The 18404-nt window shown below is 36.3% G+C and overlaps 1 protein-coding gene across 3 annotated transcripts in view; it reads left to right on the forward strand.

Annotated features, from left to right (window-relative positions):
• LOC149784383 (uncharacterized) overlaps window positions 1–18404 on the forward strand; it is a 108263-nt gene that overhangs the window by 41960 nt on the left and 47899 nt on the right. Inside the window, exon 1 of one of the 3 annotated variants that reach the window (XM_089932446.1) lies at window positions 1024–1394. The exons of the other annotated variants lie outside the window; for them this stretch is intronic. Within the exon in view, the coding sequence (XP_089788572.1) occupies window positions 1365–1394 (30 nt within the window). The 5' untranslated portion in view covers window positions 1024–1364. Of the gene's footprint in view, window positions 1–1023; window positions 1395–18404 lie in introns of those variants that run through there. 3 annotated transcript variants of the gene reach the window in all.

Here is an 18404-nt window from a genome sequence, read left to right on the forward strand (position 1 = left end):
ATTCTATAGTAATCTACTTTTACCATTCTATTGTAATCTACTTTTACCATTCTATAGTAATCTACTTTTAAAAGTCTCTAGTAATCTACTTTTACCATCCTTTAGTAATATACTTTTTCCATTCTATCGTAATCTACTTTTACCATTCTATCGTAATCTACTTCTACCATTCTATAGTAATCTACTTTTACCATTCTGTAGTAATCTACTTTTACCATTCTATAGTAATCAACTTTTACCAGTCTATAGTAATTAACTTTTACCATTCTATAGTAATCAACTTTTACCGTTCTTAATAATCTACTTTTACTATTGGTGAGTTCTGTGTGCCGTTATGAGTAATCTACTTTGCAATTCCATCGTAACACTGGAGAGTTTGAGTGTGTGCTTTTCTGCTCTAAACTCAGTATTTGTTCCCGTTTACCTCCCTCAAAATCCGACGCAATCCGATTCTTAGCAGCTAAACTGATTCTCTTTAATTACTTGATATTATAACTAATTTCATAATCCACGTTTCATTGCAATATATTTTTATTATTTTTGTGAAGATTTACTTTTAATGCGTCATCAAGACGCTTTGAAGAAATATGTGACGTCATATAGAAATTTCTATATTTGGTAGTGTCTGTTTTTATACAGAAAGAAAGGAAATATAAAACCAGGTTGTTTACCTGACGTGTCATATCAAGTTCTTTATTGACAGCTCCGCTCAAATTTTCCTGTAATATGTCAGCTTGAAATAATTGTGCTTGATTTAAAAAAAACTTAAATGACATTCACTCTCATATTTCTTTTGGTTCACCGGACTTCTACTACCGAATAAAATATTCATAGCTTTTACCTGTGAAAATGCTATGATGAATTCTTAACGCTTCGTAATACCCGTGTTAACCTTTATGGCCGTCACACTAAATACACAAACTCCGACACTCCCAGTCGGATACACAAATACCTAACATGGCAAAGTAGGTGTACCTTTACCTGTCATTCTTACATGAACAACCGTTTTGAGGACATGTGTATGATGCATGGACTAAAAAACATTCCTCGAGGCAGAAAATTTGTCAAACTGCAAAGGCTGTAATCTTGACTACGTGATACACGTGGTTTAAATATCTGTAGCGTGATTTTACATAAGATTCGTATGGCATAATGTTCACAAAGAAATAAAGGCGGTGGGTATATCAGAAGAAACAATTGCACAGGTGAAATCATTCAAAATATAGTGTCATATAGTGAACTAGTTTGGTGTCATGAACAGAGGTGACGTACTAGATTATAACGAGAATTTTGTATTAACTGATTTGAGCAGCTGTCTTTGATTTTGTGTTTTCATATTATATTTCGGCAAAAGAAGAATAACGATGATAGATTCAGATGAACCTTCGTATAAGGTATGTATACATTTTGTCCATTTGGTTTCTATGTGTTTCACACACACACACACACACACACACACACTCTCTCTCTCTCTCTCTCGATCGATCGATCGATCGAGAGAGAGATTGTTTTTTGTCTTGTTGTCTGCCTTACAAAGTCATCCGCATTCATACGGTAATTAACTCGAACTTCAACAGTATATGTACTGCACCGCGATTTGCACAGACAAGGTCGTCATTGTGCTTATTATACACGGTGGTCGTATTTTAGGTTTTAAACCAAACCTTGATGAATGGCTGGACAAGTATTATTTAAATGCATGTACGTCCCGTGCTGCAAAATAAGGTCCTAAACTTCATGACTGCATGAAAAATAAACACCAATTTTTTTACATCTGTCGAATGGGATATTGCCTCAAAGAACCCATATAATGCCCTCCCCCCCACCTCCTTCCACCCTTCCCCAATCAGATACATTTATGGATGGCAGGCTAGAAGTGAGTTATTAATTCATATCAGTGTTCCAGCTAGGAATTTCTCAGAGGTCAAGAGATACACTTTTGACGCAAGAGGCACATTCGGGATCAAAGGGCAGTTTTTTTTTTTTTGTGGTTTTCTTTAGCGATATAAATAAAATAATACTGTTGATATGGCTTAGAATAACATCGTATTGAAAGTAGAAACAGACTGCAATACGTTTTTATGTTTATTCTACACGGACCAAACAGAAAAAGAGTGAACAAATAGAAAACATTTTTAAATACTGTTTTCGTGTACTGGAAAAAGATAACTCTTTACGGGCAGAAAGGGTGACTTAGAAAGGCACTGAGGGCAGAGGGAGGGGACGGAGGATAGTGTGGGTGAAGCGTCCTCCTGTGATAGTATCAGCAAATGTATACGCAATTTTTGTTTTTGCTGAGTGGGATGTGCAAAATATGTATGTATGTATGTATGTATGTATGTATGTGCGTTCGTGCGTACGTGTGTGTATATATGTACTTCAACATAGTCAAATTAATTTGAGTTTTATCATCTATAAACAAAAGTCAACGTTTTTTGTCAAATATCTGTTACACCGACTTCAGTGCTTTGCGGTCCATTCAGGGTGTGTCGGTTTGTGAGTTTGTTTGTTGTAATGAATTTACGTTGCGGTCGTTCTTGGCGTTTTCGTGAAAGTTGTTCAAGCAGGGTTAGTTTTTTGTCCCCATTACTATGTTAAGAGTGTCGTGCCATTAGTACCAACAACTTAAAGTTTTTTGAGTCCGTATCTTGTTTTACCATAGTTCAACCCTCAGTTCTGTTTCTCATTTTTTATATTTTAAAATTACTGTATTTTCATCGTTTTCATTTATCCAGCAGAACTTTACACTCATGAACATACATAATGTGTGTGTGTGTGTGTGTGTGTGTGTGATTTGGATTTTTAACGTAGCTTTAAAAATTTGTCAGTCATATATGACTTGAAATTAAGTTTTTTAATATTTATACCTACTCACTACGACGATATTATAGGTGAGAATAATAATGCATGTAGGTAAACATTAAACCAAGGATGTCGAAGATTTGGTTAGGTTGACAACTCTGGCATCGCCATTGATCCTTGGATCCGACGTCATTCTGTTACCGTTAGACATCGGGTCACTGAAACAATTATTGTCTTTTTTAATGCTGACTGCGTTCATCTCTCTTCTTCTACGAAACAAAAGATAGGAACACTTAATTACATAATTACATGGGTTCTTTTTCATACAAAATTTCGACCTTATATTTATAACAACAGTGGAATTTCAATACAAGGTAAAGTTTTTTCTGACATTATTTGACAAAAGTACTCTCGTTTTAATACTGTTTCATTATGTATTGAATTTACGGTGTCTGTGAAAGTATGATCTACATTTTATCTGTTGAAGTATGCACACTACATACCAAAATACTCTCTCTCTCTCTCTCGTGGATATATTGACGACCCAAGACGAGTACACAACCATAATGAAATTATTTTATCTGCCACTTGATAGTCTCTTAAGAAATAATTACATGAACAAAGTTTTGTGTTTTTAAGTTTTCAATAAGAGTCAGATATTTGTGGTTTTACAATAAACAAACAACCTCAAATCAGATATGTTTTACTCCACGCTGTTTAACGCATGACCATCTCGCGGGAAGAAAGAGAACCGAGTTTAACTAAGCGTAATGATACACATGAACACAATCGACAGATGGGTTGCGTAATTCTATTGAATAATTAATGCAACTACGCAGTTGTTATTATGTCGAATCGTTAAACGATAATACAAGAATTTTTGGGGTGTTCAAGGCTGAAATAAAGTGCCTACCTTTAATTTTGTAATTTTGTTTAGCAGGGCCTACTGTTAAATAAATGTAAATAATCTGGTAATAGATATATCATCGTGTTCCTTGACAAATGCACTCTTAGAATATGGAACTTCGCCGTGTGCTTATCCTTCTTCCAAAAGTTAATCAGCGGGAACATACACACACACACACACATACATATACATATACATACATATATATATATATATATATATATATATATATATATATATATATATATATATATATATATATATATATATATTAAACTTCAACAAACATATCATAAAAAATTAATTAAGAAAATGACATTGATAAGTCGTCAGATTTATTTTAGTTTTAGTGGAGAAAAAAAGCTTAAAATAACACTTGAAAAAAATTCCATCTACGTAGAAAGAAAGTACCTGCTCAGTTAAAATAAGTTTTAGCAGGCTCTTAACAAACTTCGGGAGCCATTTTGGGGGAAAAGTTTTAATTACAGTTTATCTCCAACAGTAATCAATATAGTTTTTGACAAGAAGTTAAATATAATGTATATTTTCTACATCAACATAGTTAGGAACGGACATTGCTTATCAGGGTACCTCTTCCATTTCCTCCCCAGCCATTGTTTACATCGGTGACGTGATTATGCAGGGGTGATTATTAAGCAGGGAAATAATATCCCCCAAAAATATAATTGTGGTAACTTATGGGTTATAATTGTTCCGCTCGTAAATCACCTTAAATCTGGTAACATGTTTAAGACATTATGGTTAGTTTGTGAATGTTTATGTACCATGTGAATCGTAAGTTAAAATATTGTTTCTGTATTATTGTACTGGAACGTAGAATGCCAGTATTGTTCGTGTACTCCTTAATGCCTGAGGTCATTAAAGAGGTTACAGGTCATTTATGAAATGTTGAAACTTATTTCTGAATCCTTTGTACCTGAAGAAAAATTCGTTACTGTTATAAATTTATATTTCATCATTTACGAATATCTACATTCAAAAGTATAACCCTCAAAAAAAGTTGGTGAGGGTATTACTGTCGCGATATGTATGCGGAAGTGACGTATCACTAACTAAACAAACTTGCTACGGAAGAGATTACAGTAGAGTGATATGCGATATGTTATTAAATACACGGTAATCATGAAGAAATTTAAGAAATTACATACAATGACTAACGCTAAACCTACAGTCAAAAGACTCATCAATAAATCATAACACCCACTCCTTCGCCAAAAGCAAAGCATCAAACAAAACAACAATAAATTATAATAATATTTGGGGAAAAATATGGAAATATTAAAGGGCGATCTCGGGTATGTTATATTTAAAATAAGATATGTATACTTAGTCAGAATTATCTGGCGAAATAGGCTTTAATACCCACAAGTTATAGAATATCTGTGGAATAAATAAACAAACAAAAACAACAACAACAAAAAACAAACAAGCAAAAGGTGTGTTTGGGGGTGTCTGAAGTGATCAAAAGATCCCTTCATTTGTAGTTCTTTTTCTTCAATTGGCAATGTATTGTTGATTATTTTGGTCGTATAATTAAAATAAATAAATAAATAAATAAATAAATAAATAAATAAATAGTTTCAGAAATGAATAAATATATGCAAATGGACAGTAAGTAATAACCTTTTTACATTATCACATGCCAACGTGTGCAAAATGTAATCGTGGGAGTGTATTGTTTCTACAGTCAAAGAAAATGAATCATGTTCATGTATGTGCAATTCCTTCTAAAAATATCAATTCCACCACGAACCATATGCTTTATTTTGCAAATATTTGCTAAATATGAAACTATATATTATACTATTATTACTTAGATATCTAAGGCCCATAAAATTAGTTATATACTGGTTTAGAGTAAAAGATTCTGATAGCAAAATATCGAGTACTGGATGTACAACGCTATTTAATGAAAGTAAATAAATGGATGCTATTGAAGAGATCCTTTAAACATTTTCCATCTAACGAAAGGAAATGGTTGATTGGTAGTATTTGATTGCATTCTATTGATTACGAAAATAGTTCATTTTAGAGTCATAAAAGAGAACTGTTGAGACGTGAAAGGTACTCATATTGAAAATATTTTTCATATTTTAACTCTAACCTAATTACTCCATTTCCAGTGTCCCAACTAATGATGCTGAGCTAGTAATGCCTTGAAATAATGAATTGTTTGAGAGAGAGAGAGAGAGAGAGAGAGAGAGAGAGAGAGAGACAGACAGACCAATAGATGGATAGATAAATGGGCAGGTTGAATCCGCCGATTCAGTAGTTTAGGTCGAATTTCTAAGTGAATGGAGGAAAATTTCGACATGTCGTGTAAGAGCTACGTTTTAATTCATAAACATTTGCGTTAAGAATATTGTCAACCAAATGACAATGGCAAAGAATGACGTTATGCACAGAAAGAACATCGCATTATTATAGGTTACTGCATTTGTATGGGAAAATATGAACGAGTTTTTCTGAGTAGTGCAGTATTAGTCCGAAAAAACGAATTCATATTTTCCTATACAAATAGAGTAACCTTTTTATTATATACTTGTTTTGTTTTTGATCAAAAATAATACACTACAAGAAACAAAGTAATTGAATTTATGTTGTATTCCAAAATATATACACAACCGTAGATTCATCAATACAATGTAACAATATAAATGCGCATATAGCACTGCCCAACGACGTTTTAATTTAGTCGCGCGCTCGACATTAGCTTTTTTTTATTTATTGTCGCTTTGGTCTACTTACAATTGAAATTTAGAGTCATATTCTGAGTGAATGCTCATTAAAACAACTTTTCCAGTTGGTCTGGAATGGATGGATTTTGTTTTTCTGTTGATTCAACTCAATTTTGCCTTTCTGCTTTATATATACTAGATTTATTAGCTGAGTATATTCCGTACGATGTGCATGTGATTTGTGCAGTGGAGGGACCCGCCTTGCAACAACTGCACATTGTTTCTGTTCTGTTATTGATTGTTTGGAATCATAATGTGGGGAAAATATTAATTCTTTTAACTGAAATTATCAAAATGACGCAATGGAATATCATCATAATTTGCTTTTGAGTGCAGTAAGGAGAATGTGATTTCTGTTGGAAATGTAGTTGAAATTACAGTAAAGTTTTGCGGTGTGTCTCAGATTTTGGAACCCATGAAATAGCTCATGTAATTTGGATTTGCAGAAATAAGAAAGTACATTTTGAGGAAGTAAAAGATGCGTAAATGTAATTATACGTAGTGCCGAGTGGCCGAGTGGTCTAAAGCGCACTCCGTTACGGATCACTGCCATCTCACCTCTGTCTGCGTGGGTTCGAGTCTAGGATTCGGCCAATGTGGGTGTGTGAAAAAGCTTGCCAGTAGCTTCTCGTGGGTCGGTGGTTCTTCCCGGGGTTTTTCCGGGTTCCTCCTCCACCATGAATACTGGCCGCCATGCATAGCCTATCGTGTGCTGAAAAATGGCGTTAAACCCACAACAACAACAACAACGTATTGCCATTCGTATTGCCAGATATAGAAGACGGAGAATAAAATGAGCAAATAAGAACAATTTTTACAACACGTTTAAAGCATGACTGCATTTTACATCAGACACTCGGTAGCAGTGGGTATTGGATAGGTTTTGTGAGGCTTAATGCCATTTTTCTGCTCATGATAGGTTGTGGCGGCCAGTATATTTGATACTGCGAGAAGACCCCTAAGTGGGTATTATCTGCTTATCAGCACAAAGTAGGTTGTCATGATGGCTTAATAATAATCAACGTTACATAATGGAGTGCACACCCAAATTTAAACAAAAAACTCGCCGTAATAGAGAAGGAATGAAATAAAGAAATTGTGTAGATTAACTTGTTCATCATCGACATCGTCGTCTTGATTGTCTTCATCATTACCAACAACGTAAGGACCACATGGGACTGAGGAAGAATATAGAAACTTTATATGAAATGGACTCGGAAATGTCCAGATTGTCATTTAATTCGACCAAGTTTTCTCATTATTATTATTATTATTATTATTATTATTATTAGTAGTAGTAGTAGTAGTAGTAGTAGTAGTAGTAGTAGTACTAGTAGTCTTGGTTTTATCCTATTCTTATTGCTGTTGTAATGCTATTTTTTTAATAGTTTTTTTTATTGCTGTTGTCGTCCTCGTCATCGTAGTTCTTAGAAAGTTGACCGTAAACATCCTATTGACGAAATACTGTGGTTGTGCAGCTAGACTTTTACGTCATTTCTCTGTGGTAATATACAAACATACGCTTTTTCAGTAAGTAGAAGTGGAAAATAGGTTTTATTTTCAGTCTAGAATACGTGTGCTAAAGAAAAAAAAGAAGAATTGAACAATGAAAGCCATTTTTAATGTGATAAAAATTAATTAAAAGAATAGTTTTCTTGTTGCTTCTTATTAGTAATATTTTTCAAATGATTGCGAATATAGCAATTTTCGACGTCTCCCGTATCCTGAATTCTTTAACAAATTTTTTTACAGATGTTAATATTGTCTTTCTTTGCAAATAAGAAGAAAAATAAAACCGGTCCTAAATGCTACAAATATATTTTATAAAAATAAATGTGGTTTTAATGTCTATTCAACCTTAAATTCATTGGAATAGGGTTGAACTAAACGCATGTTTACCTTGTCGACCGCTGAACATCGATGTAATCTCAGAGTCAGGTAGGGAACATTCAACAGGCTGTCGACCTTTCTCTCTGTACATATGTATGTATAAATAGCTGACAAAATTTGAATAGGTTGAGCATACCACAGTCAACTTACGGGCTACTAATAATATAAACAGTCCCAACAGAGCAGGCGGATATGGTACCTTCAAATATCATGTATAATACGTAAAAGGTGTCAGAGTATATACTATTAACTTAAAATGCACGTGGCAAACTTCACGATGCCATGTGATGAAGGCTGCCATATTGATCTTCCTCTCAACCTGATCCCTAGACCGACAGTCATATTTCAAGCATACCTTTAACTTTATGACTATCAAACTTTCTCTGTTGAAAGTACAATTGTCCTACACAAACCGTATATTTATCCATAACTGAGATATATTGAATTTGCTTGTAAGTCTGAGAACTATTGTTGTTGTAGTATACGTTTCCGCAAGTGTGTGAGAAGACACATGCCACAAAATATGTGTGGTTCAAATAAATAAAAAACAACAAGTTTTGACAAAATTACAAACTGATCAGATAAGATATATAACAGTTGCATGCTTTAAAACTGGTATTTAGTTCAGTTATTTTGCGTGTTACAATTGTCACTGGTTGTGAAGTATAGCGCAACATGCTTAGTGACAACGAATAAGAAATGTATACATGTGATTTTCTAATGGGATTATACGGTTTGTCGAACAGGCCTCGTTTAGGGAATGAGCTGACACCAATCTGATTAAAATCAGATCTTCACTGTCCTATGTGAAGATCTGACAGCAACCGCTTAGGGGTGATGTTTTGGTGACCTATGTTATCACCATAATCGCTAACAGTATCAGCCAATCAGATAAATTTTTAAATCTTCGCTGAACAATATTGCTGAAGAACATTAATCTGTGCCGCACGATTTGATTCACTTTCAGCGTTCTAAAAGCTGCATTTCCATTGGCTAATTCAGAAGTCGCCAGAACCTGACCTCTAAGTGGGCGCTGTCATATCTTAACGTAGGACAATATAATTCTGATTTTAATCAGATTGGAGTTGGTACTTATTTTGTCCAATATTTATATACTTATTAGTTGTTGTTGTTGTTGTTGTAGGGTTTAATGCCATTTTTCAGCACAGGATAGGCTATACATGGCGGCCAGTATTAATGGTGGAGGAAGAATCAGGGAAATCCCCGGAAAGATACTTATTAGTGATAATTTAATTACATTTTCCTCTATTTGTGATAAAGAGATATTGATTTCGTTTTGTGCGTGACATGCTAACACTGGGTAAATTAGGTTTTATTGTTGTACAGTGTTGTGATCTTACAAAGATGTGATATGTTTAAAAAAAAAAAAAAGCATGACGCAAGGACGCAGCTTAATGTGGCTGGCATTCCACTGAGTAGAAAATCGTGAAGTGTTTCTGTTATGAATCATATAAACCGTTGCAAACCACACGAGACACTCCGTTACGCTCCTTATCACCCGAAGCTGCCTTTGAAATTTCCTCGTTTTTCATAACTTTGGATCAAGAAAAATACGCCACCAACCAAATACAATATAGCAGTCTCCAACACATACATGAATGTGACATTTTATTGATAATGTTTACAAAAGAAACTTTGATTGGCACATTCAAACAGCATGGCGAAAAGAGTTTACTATCTCTCGCAGTGATTGATTAATAAAGCATATGCATAATCACCAGAAACGAGGAAATCTTCGCAAGGTGATAGAAGGAGAATATCGGATTATCGCCCCTAACTTAGTTAGCTGTTCTTGCTTTTTACTTAAGATTTATGTTATGACTTTCTTGCACTTGCCTCCTTTGCACTATTTCAAATTCTAAAACAATATTGAGGGAATTTTTCATCATTCTGTTGGTACCCATCTTGCTTGCTAATTGAGGACAAATGTAACGTGTGACACTATTGGCTAGATTTACCAGTTGATCGTACTGAAGCGTGGTAGATATATGTATAAAATGATGATCACAGAAATCATCATTTACAGTCCTATCGATGTAATGTTTCATCACAGTGGCAACAGGTCTTAATTTAAGTTATCGATGGACCACGATTCAATCGTAAAAATCACGCTCTTGGAATTAATTGTTGTCTAATGATTGAGTTAAGTCTTAAAATTACTTTGAACAGATCTGGGTTTTGTGATTTTTGGATATTTACTTAGTCAGTAAAGTGTCCCAAGTTTATTGCAATTTCTGAACAAGGGGATAATTTTTTTCTTTATTAGGAAAAAAAATTTTAAAATTTTCAGAAGAACTGTCTTTTTCTCAGTATATAAAACTTTCTTCGGCCTTAAAGTTTATTTGCGGTATTTGTGTAATTCTAAACAACAATAAGCTTTGACAAACTTTCGAGTACCTTCTCAAAAGTTTAAAAATGAAATAGGAATAGACAGACGCGAAAAGATAATGAATAGAAGAGAAACATATATTATCGTACGTGATAGAAACGATATCGAAAATAAAAGAATATAAGAACATAATTTTCTTTTAACCATGTCCAACACATACGAATGGTGGCTCCATGGTTATGCGCCCTGCTAGCGACTGAAAGTGTGTGATTACAAATCTTTAATCGGATCCGCTCGGCTACTATTGTGTGATATTTAGCGTGTTACTTTCCCCATGTTGCTTCGGCACCAAATGATGTTATTTGTGTTGCTGTGTTGTAAAACACCAAAGCCAATCAACATATACTACTTTATGTAAAACCTCGATTAAAAGGCAATGTACACGTGCACTTATTTATTTAGCATTTACATTTTGTAATGAGAAACAAGAAGAAATAATCACACAAAAAGAAATACTTAAATTAATAAATATTTTTTTTAAAAAATTAATCGAGTAATAGGAGATTAGGTATTATTACAGCAATTTGTTGTACAGACTTATTTTATTTGTCCATACCTCCAATATTTTATTTGTCTATCCTTCCAATATTTTATTTATTCATCCTTCTTACATGCTTACTTGGCTTACTTTTCAGTGTTTGTCCATCCTTCTTATTTGCTTACCTTGCTTCCTTTTCAGTGTTTCTTTTGATATTTGTTTGTATAACTAATGATAGCTACACATAGTCACCCGCACATCGGGGCAAGGGGGGGGGGGGCACTGATCACTATATATTTGCCCTCCCCCCCTCCCCCCTAAAAAAAACAACACAAAATAATTCCGTGGGCGCCCCAGTAACCACGCAATGTTTGGAATATATGAGTATAGATAGTCGTCAGAGACTTATCTTATTAAATTGAATTAAATTAAAATATAACAGATGCCTTCCGTTTAAGGAGCTCTGACCTTGAACTTTGCTTGTTCTCACAGGGCAACAAGCACAGTTTTCGCCTCTGCCAAAAGAAGAGTGACTACAAAATAACTTGACTGGAAGGGTCAGTAATAGGCTCCGTTTCTTGCGTGTTGTTTTGATGGTCATGTATATTGCCATAAATATCCATGGGAATAGATCCAGATGCACTCTTCAAGTACCCCATCACTACTATAAAACGAGCTATCATAATGTTTAGAACTTTCGACGCACATGCCCTGATGGGCGCAAGCGTCCTAAATTCAAATAGTCAGTCAGCTTAGAACTTAGAGCATCACCTTATGTAGTGACCGCATGATGGAGTTACAAGGCCTTACAGTAAAAATATATATGTGTGTGTGTGTGTGTGTGTGTGTGTGTGTGTGTGTGTGTTTAAAAGCAGCACCTCGGTATTCCGTTTTCCCAACATAGCATGTTGACCACTGAATGGCAGCATACGACTTAACTTCGGACTCATTCAGTCAGGACAGGAATAGATAACGAGAGAACGGCAACTTGTACATTCATATCATTTCATGCACGTGTATTATCCGCATTATCATTATCAAGGACGTACACGTTGTTTACACACTTGTAAACCTCTCAACGTTCAATATATTTCCACTCTTGATTAACCCGGATAAGATAAAAACAAGCACGTTATCGCGTTATATGGTCCCAAATGTCTTTATGTTGTATGTGTATTGTAACGATAGATATTTCTGGCTTGATATGTGTATTGTAACGATACGTATTTCTGGCTTGATATGTTTATTGTAACGATACATATTTCTGACTTGAAATAATCTGAAACTAATATACTGGGGAAGGTTGGAAACTCCCTACCTAGCCCACAAAACTTGTTTATTATAGCACGACTGCATAAAAACGTCACCGATGTTGGCATGTATGGGTGGAGTTCAGGTTGATATTAGTGTCATTTTACAGTGGTTCAACTCCATAGATGGATGTATGTGAAAATTATATTCAGCCAAATGCCAGTAACTGTTTTGTTTATCATTTGACAGATCTCATATATAATATTTCCCTATAAAAATAATTATATGCAGTTTAAGAAAAATTTGCCACAAACTGTTTAAACTGACCACATATTTGTCTTGTACTTAAGTAGGACTTCCGTCAGCGTTATTTTCGACTTTTTCTATCTACTGAAAAATAAAGTTCACATAACAGGAAAACCTTTCAACATGTTTGTATCATTTATGAAGAGTAGGATCAGTTTCCAGTAGGGGTACTTTTAAGGAGGGGGTGGGGGATTGATTGCGTAGACTATCAGTCAGAGGCCGCTGTCTAATTTTACAGGTTTATTTTGCACGAATTTTGTAACAGTTTTCTTTTCACTTTCTGAACAGCAAAAAAATTTGCAAAGTCAGACGATGGGCACTTTAGTTCAGTTCTGAACACGCCATTTGTTAATGTTATCGATCAGAATAAATGGAAGCCATGTCGTCTAATTCCTTGATGCAACGCGCCTTCGGGGGTGGGTATTTACAGGCGTGACATAATAGAGATATGCAAATGACTTTCCCAGTGACTGTACTATAATAAGGTGAATTAGTTAAAGGGACCAGAGAAGTTCATTCGTGGTATATATTTTGAAAACCACATTGCTGCTGTACTTCATCATTAAAAAAATAAGGTATCTTTTTTATTCGAAAAACTGCGAAATTGCATTTGTGTAAACTGATTTGGCATTTAAGCTAGAAGTTTGGAAATATAAGAGGTATAAATGTCTTTTAAATTTGTATGCCATATATGTTTACCACTTTACACATATTTTAAATACAACAAATATGAAAATGGAGACGAAGGTTGATATTCTATTTTGTTGTTCACATTAAGAACATATTTCATATTCATGTAACCTAGTGGGAAGGTAGAAAATATGATCTTCTTTCCAACATAATACTGTTATAACTAACTTCAGTTTGTCGTTTACATAATCACAACTTGGTTTATAGTTTGAGGGCACATTGACTCCTGCTGTGCCTGTGATCGTAATGTTTAAACGACCACTGCGAACCTTATTTGCATATCAAATGGGAATGTGGTATCGGTCTAGAGTTTCCAATCTCTCTGGTGTTTTACGGCATCACTATTATAATGCATAAGAAACACCGTATAATTGTGTTGCTCTTTTGTGCGTAATGTATGACCCGTGTCGTATATTTTCTAGCCTCTTGTATAAATGTCTTAACGTTAATTGCTTTCATGACTTCATAAATGCGGTAAACTTTGCAAAGCGCAGCTAATGCAGACTGAATTGCTACATTTAACTCGAGTGTGTGCTGGGTCTATCCCAATTCGAGTATATCCTTACATTCAGGTCGCTAGGGTCTATGAAGCCAGTCATATTGACCCAAGACCTGACGGCTCAATTAAAAAGTGCCTTTTATGCACAGTAATGCATGGGCGATGAGGCTCTAATTCCTTCCTCCGGGATCAATTAAATAGTCCGCTTATGGACATTAACCAGACGTACATGCCCGTATGGGCGAAAACGTCTATAATTTAAATGATGGTGATGCAAGTCATTTCACTTATTAAATGCCAAGATGTAAAAATGTTCAAATGAATTACTGAGTCGTCATAATAATAAGGAGGTTTTAGGAATCCAGGATAACTCTCACATACCTTATATAATATTTCTTGTTTAAAGCACATGCCAACATGTGGTTGGGTTGTTACTGAGAAAATAGGCATTTTGCACTTAACCGTCTAAGATATGCAGTGTGACAGAGATGTAAATGCTCATCATTGTTGTGACAGAGGTGTAAATGCTCATCATTGTCGTGACAGAGATGTAAATGCTCATCATCGTTGTGACAGAGATGTAAATGCTCATCATTGTTGAGGATTTACCGGGAGCCTAGCCGGGACCTGGAAATGGGATTCCACTGTGTATCAAGTGAGGGAAAGAGGCTCTGGGAAGCACAACTTCACATATGATTACGTCAATGAATTCACGCAATGCGAATTTCACCTTAAATCAGAATGTGTGTGTGTGTGTGTGTGTATGATTTGGATTTTTAACGTAGCTTTAACAATTTTCAGTCATATCGCTAAGATGTCTGCAGTGTGACAGTTTATAGTGATATCTAGCACTGGGGCCGCAGACATGTAGCATGATGTCCCACCCAGTCACATTATCCTGACATCAGACAGACCAGTCCTAACACTAACCTCTTAATGCTGAGCGCCAAGCGAGGCAGCTGTTAGTACCATTTTTGTAAGTCTTTGGTATGACTCGGTCGGGGATCAAACCCACGACCTCCCGCATCCGAGGCGGACGCTCTAACCACTAGGCCGCCGGAGCGGTCTAAATCAGAATGTAAAGTCAGTGTGTGTAAAATAAAACCTGTAAAACATGACAAAAACCTGCCAGACTGTAAAATATGAACAAATTTGACCCCGAAAATGCCAGATTGTAAGATATGACCCTCAGCCTGACAGACTAAAACATGACCTTGAACTTGCTGGACTTTTCATATTATGGCATTACTTTACGACAATATCAGGTAAATAATTTTTTTTCTAGAACTGAATTACTTCTACCACATACAGCTTAAAACTCGTCAATAAATATTAACACTTTTTGTGACGAGAAGTGACCTTAAATGTGTTATGGCATTTTGACTTTGTTTAAAATTTTTAAAAAATAACAAATTTCGGATGATTTCTTACGCTTGGATTGCTTTTACTTGCAGCACAGGAACATGGTTTTTAAATAAATGGCCAGATTTCTAAAATAGTAGAGCAACAGTTATTAACTTAACACAACACAAGGCACAAAACACAAGGCAATACTGATCTTCCCGCCGTACTGTAGTAAATAAAAGTGAACTCCCAAAGTTCGTCTATACAGGAGTACATGCCTTTGCAAGTCCATTGAAGAATTATTAACACCGTTTGTGTTCCTTGCTAACACAATGCTTGTGTGTTGCTTGTGAACGCTGTGTTTTGTGTGTTGCTTGTTAACACCGTCTTTTGCGTGTTGCTTGTTAACACCGTCTTTTGTGTGTTGCTAGTTAACACCGTCTTTTGCATGTTGCTAGTTAACACCGTCTTTTGCGTGTTGCTTGTTAACACTGTCTTTAGTGCGCATCTTATTGACACCATGTTTTGTGTTTTGCTTAATATGCTGTTTTTTAAAAGCTAAGTAACTATGGACACCGTATACTTCAGTGGATAGTAGTTCAGTTTATAATAAAAAGTCAATCAATCAATCAATCAATCATTTGAGTTTAAGCGCACTAATTAATTACGCGTGGGTGAAGAAATTTGAGCCACATCACCCACTCTTTAATGTAGATAATGTCTACTAATTAATTATGCCACAGGTCGTGGGGTAATAAAGTCCCAAACGACCTGTATGGAGGGCAGTGATGAGTGGAAATAGACCCAACACACACTGATACTAAATATGGAGGTATCTGCCATAGCAGGGACGAATGGGTATCGGCCCACACACTCGTCTTTAGGTGTCTGGAATGGAAGGAGGAAAGGGACCCGGAGGGGTACACCAAACGCCAACGGAATGTACCTGAAACGCCATGGCCTTTCTAAAGATAAAAAATTTCCCAGTTAAATAATTATTGTGATTCTCTATAACCAGTTATGTGTTAGCCACAATTGTAATTAGAGTCAAGCTGTCAGTTATAATTTTTCCTAAATTATAAATTTGGAATATATTGCACTAAGCGTACATATTTACATTTAATTATTAATAAACGTACTCATAGTGACTATAAAACATTTGTTTGTCAATATTGGAAAATAATTTAGCAAATTTTGAATGGTAGTCAAAAGACCCAATCATAGTGTCGGTTTTGTCAAAGAGCGTTTCCAAGCCAAATAGGAACCCCATAAAACAAAAGCAGTTTTGATAAGCTAGCCCTAAGAAGGGCTGTTAGGTCGGCAGCCTGAAGGTTTTCCTGCGGTGTTCTTCTTTACAGGTCTCCGTCGCAGTACGTGGTTCTTCATATGTTCCATCAGGTATTCCCTCAAACCCGTACATTTTAGTTAGCTCAATGGCAGTTTCTATGGGTGTGCTAAGGTGGGGAGGGGGATCTCGTGGTACTTCCTTATCGTAATATTCCGTGAGGATGCGCAGTCCAAAGTGCCATTGCTGTGGTCTGGGTTTCTTAATCCGCAAAGTTCTACCGTTACAGGGCAATCCAGCTTAGTCATGGCTTTTGTCAGACAGTTACAGGGCAATCCAGCTTGGCCATGGCTCTTGTCAGACAGTTATAGGGCAATCCAGCTTGGTCATGGCTCTTGTCAGACAGTTACAGCGCAATCCAGCTTGGTCATGGTTATTGTCAGACAGTTATAGGGCAATCCAGCTTGGCCATGGCTCTTGTCAGACAGTTACAGGGCAATCCAGCTTGGTCATGGCTCTTGTCAGACAGTTACAGGGCAATCCAGCTTGGTCATGGCTCTTGTCAGACAGTTATAGGACAATCCAGCTTGGTCATGGCTCTTGTCAGACAGTTACAGCGCAATCCAGCTTGGTCATGGTTATTGTCAGACAGTTATAGGGCAATCCAGCTTGGTCATGGCTCTTGTCAGACAGTTACAGGGCAATCCAGCTTGGTCATGGCTCTTGTCAGACAGTTATAGGGCAATCCAGCTTGGTCATGGCTCTTGTCAGACAGTTACAGGGCAATCCAGCTTGGTCATGGCTCTTGTCAGACAGTTATATGGCAATCCAGCTTGGTCATGGCTCTTGTCAGACAGTTACAGGGCAATCCAGCTTGGTCATGGCTTTTGTCAGACAGTTATAGGGCAAGGCAGCTTGGTCATGGCTCTTGTTAGGCAGTTACAGGGCAATCCAGCTTGGTCATGGCTCTTGTCAGACAGTTATAGGGCAATCCAGCTTGGTCATGGCTCTTGTCAGACAGTTACAGGGCAATCCAGCTTGGTCATGGCTCTTGTCAGACAGTTATATGGCAATCCAGCTTGGTCATGGCTCTTGTCAGACAGTTACAGGGCAATCCAGCTTGGTCATGGCTTTTGTCAGACAGTTATAGGGCAAGGCAGCTTGGTCATGGCTCTTGTTAGGCAGTTACAGGGCAATCCAGCTTGGTCATGGCTCTTGTCAGACAGTTACAGGGCAATCCAACTTGGTCACGGCCCTTGTTAGACTGTTACAGGGCAATCCAGTTTGGTCATGGCTCTTGTTAGACAGTTACACGGTCGTATGTGGACGCACATGTAATTTACGTTTTAGTTGCCGAGATAAATGGTGAAATTTGGGATCTGAAAAATCGGTATCTCTTTACCAGATACACAGACAAGTGCGAATGTCCTGGGTCCTAGTTCCTGCTCCCTAGTCACGATCCCAGCGAATGGTCCCAGTGAGACTTCTCCCTAAGGAAATACAGTTTATACTTGCAAGAATGAAAATCAAAAAGAAGTGGGATGCGTTAAAAACATCTTGGCCTGGCAATACTGAGGTTGAATTCAAATTTACATAATATTACTCTCCTCCCAGAAACAAAAATTGAAAGGATGAAAGGTTTGGCTTGGCACATTATGGCACAGAAATACAAATAAGTTATTTGGTGCCGAGGCAATCGGAGTAAAGTGTTTTGCCCAAGGGTACACTTCGGTAGAGGACCCAGGCTAGTCTATTACTAAGGATTCGAACCCACATCCTTTCG

The sequence above is a fragment of the Sinohyriopsis cumingii genome, chromosome 14, assembly GCF_028554795.1.
Source record: "Sinohyriopsis cumingii isolate HCF-2022 chromosome 14, ASM2855479v2, whole genome shotgun sequence".
Lineage (NCBI taxonomy): Eukaryota > Metazoa > Mollusca > Bivalvia > Unionida > Unionidae > Sinohyriopsis > Sinohyriopsis cumingii.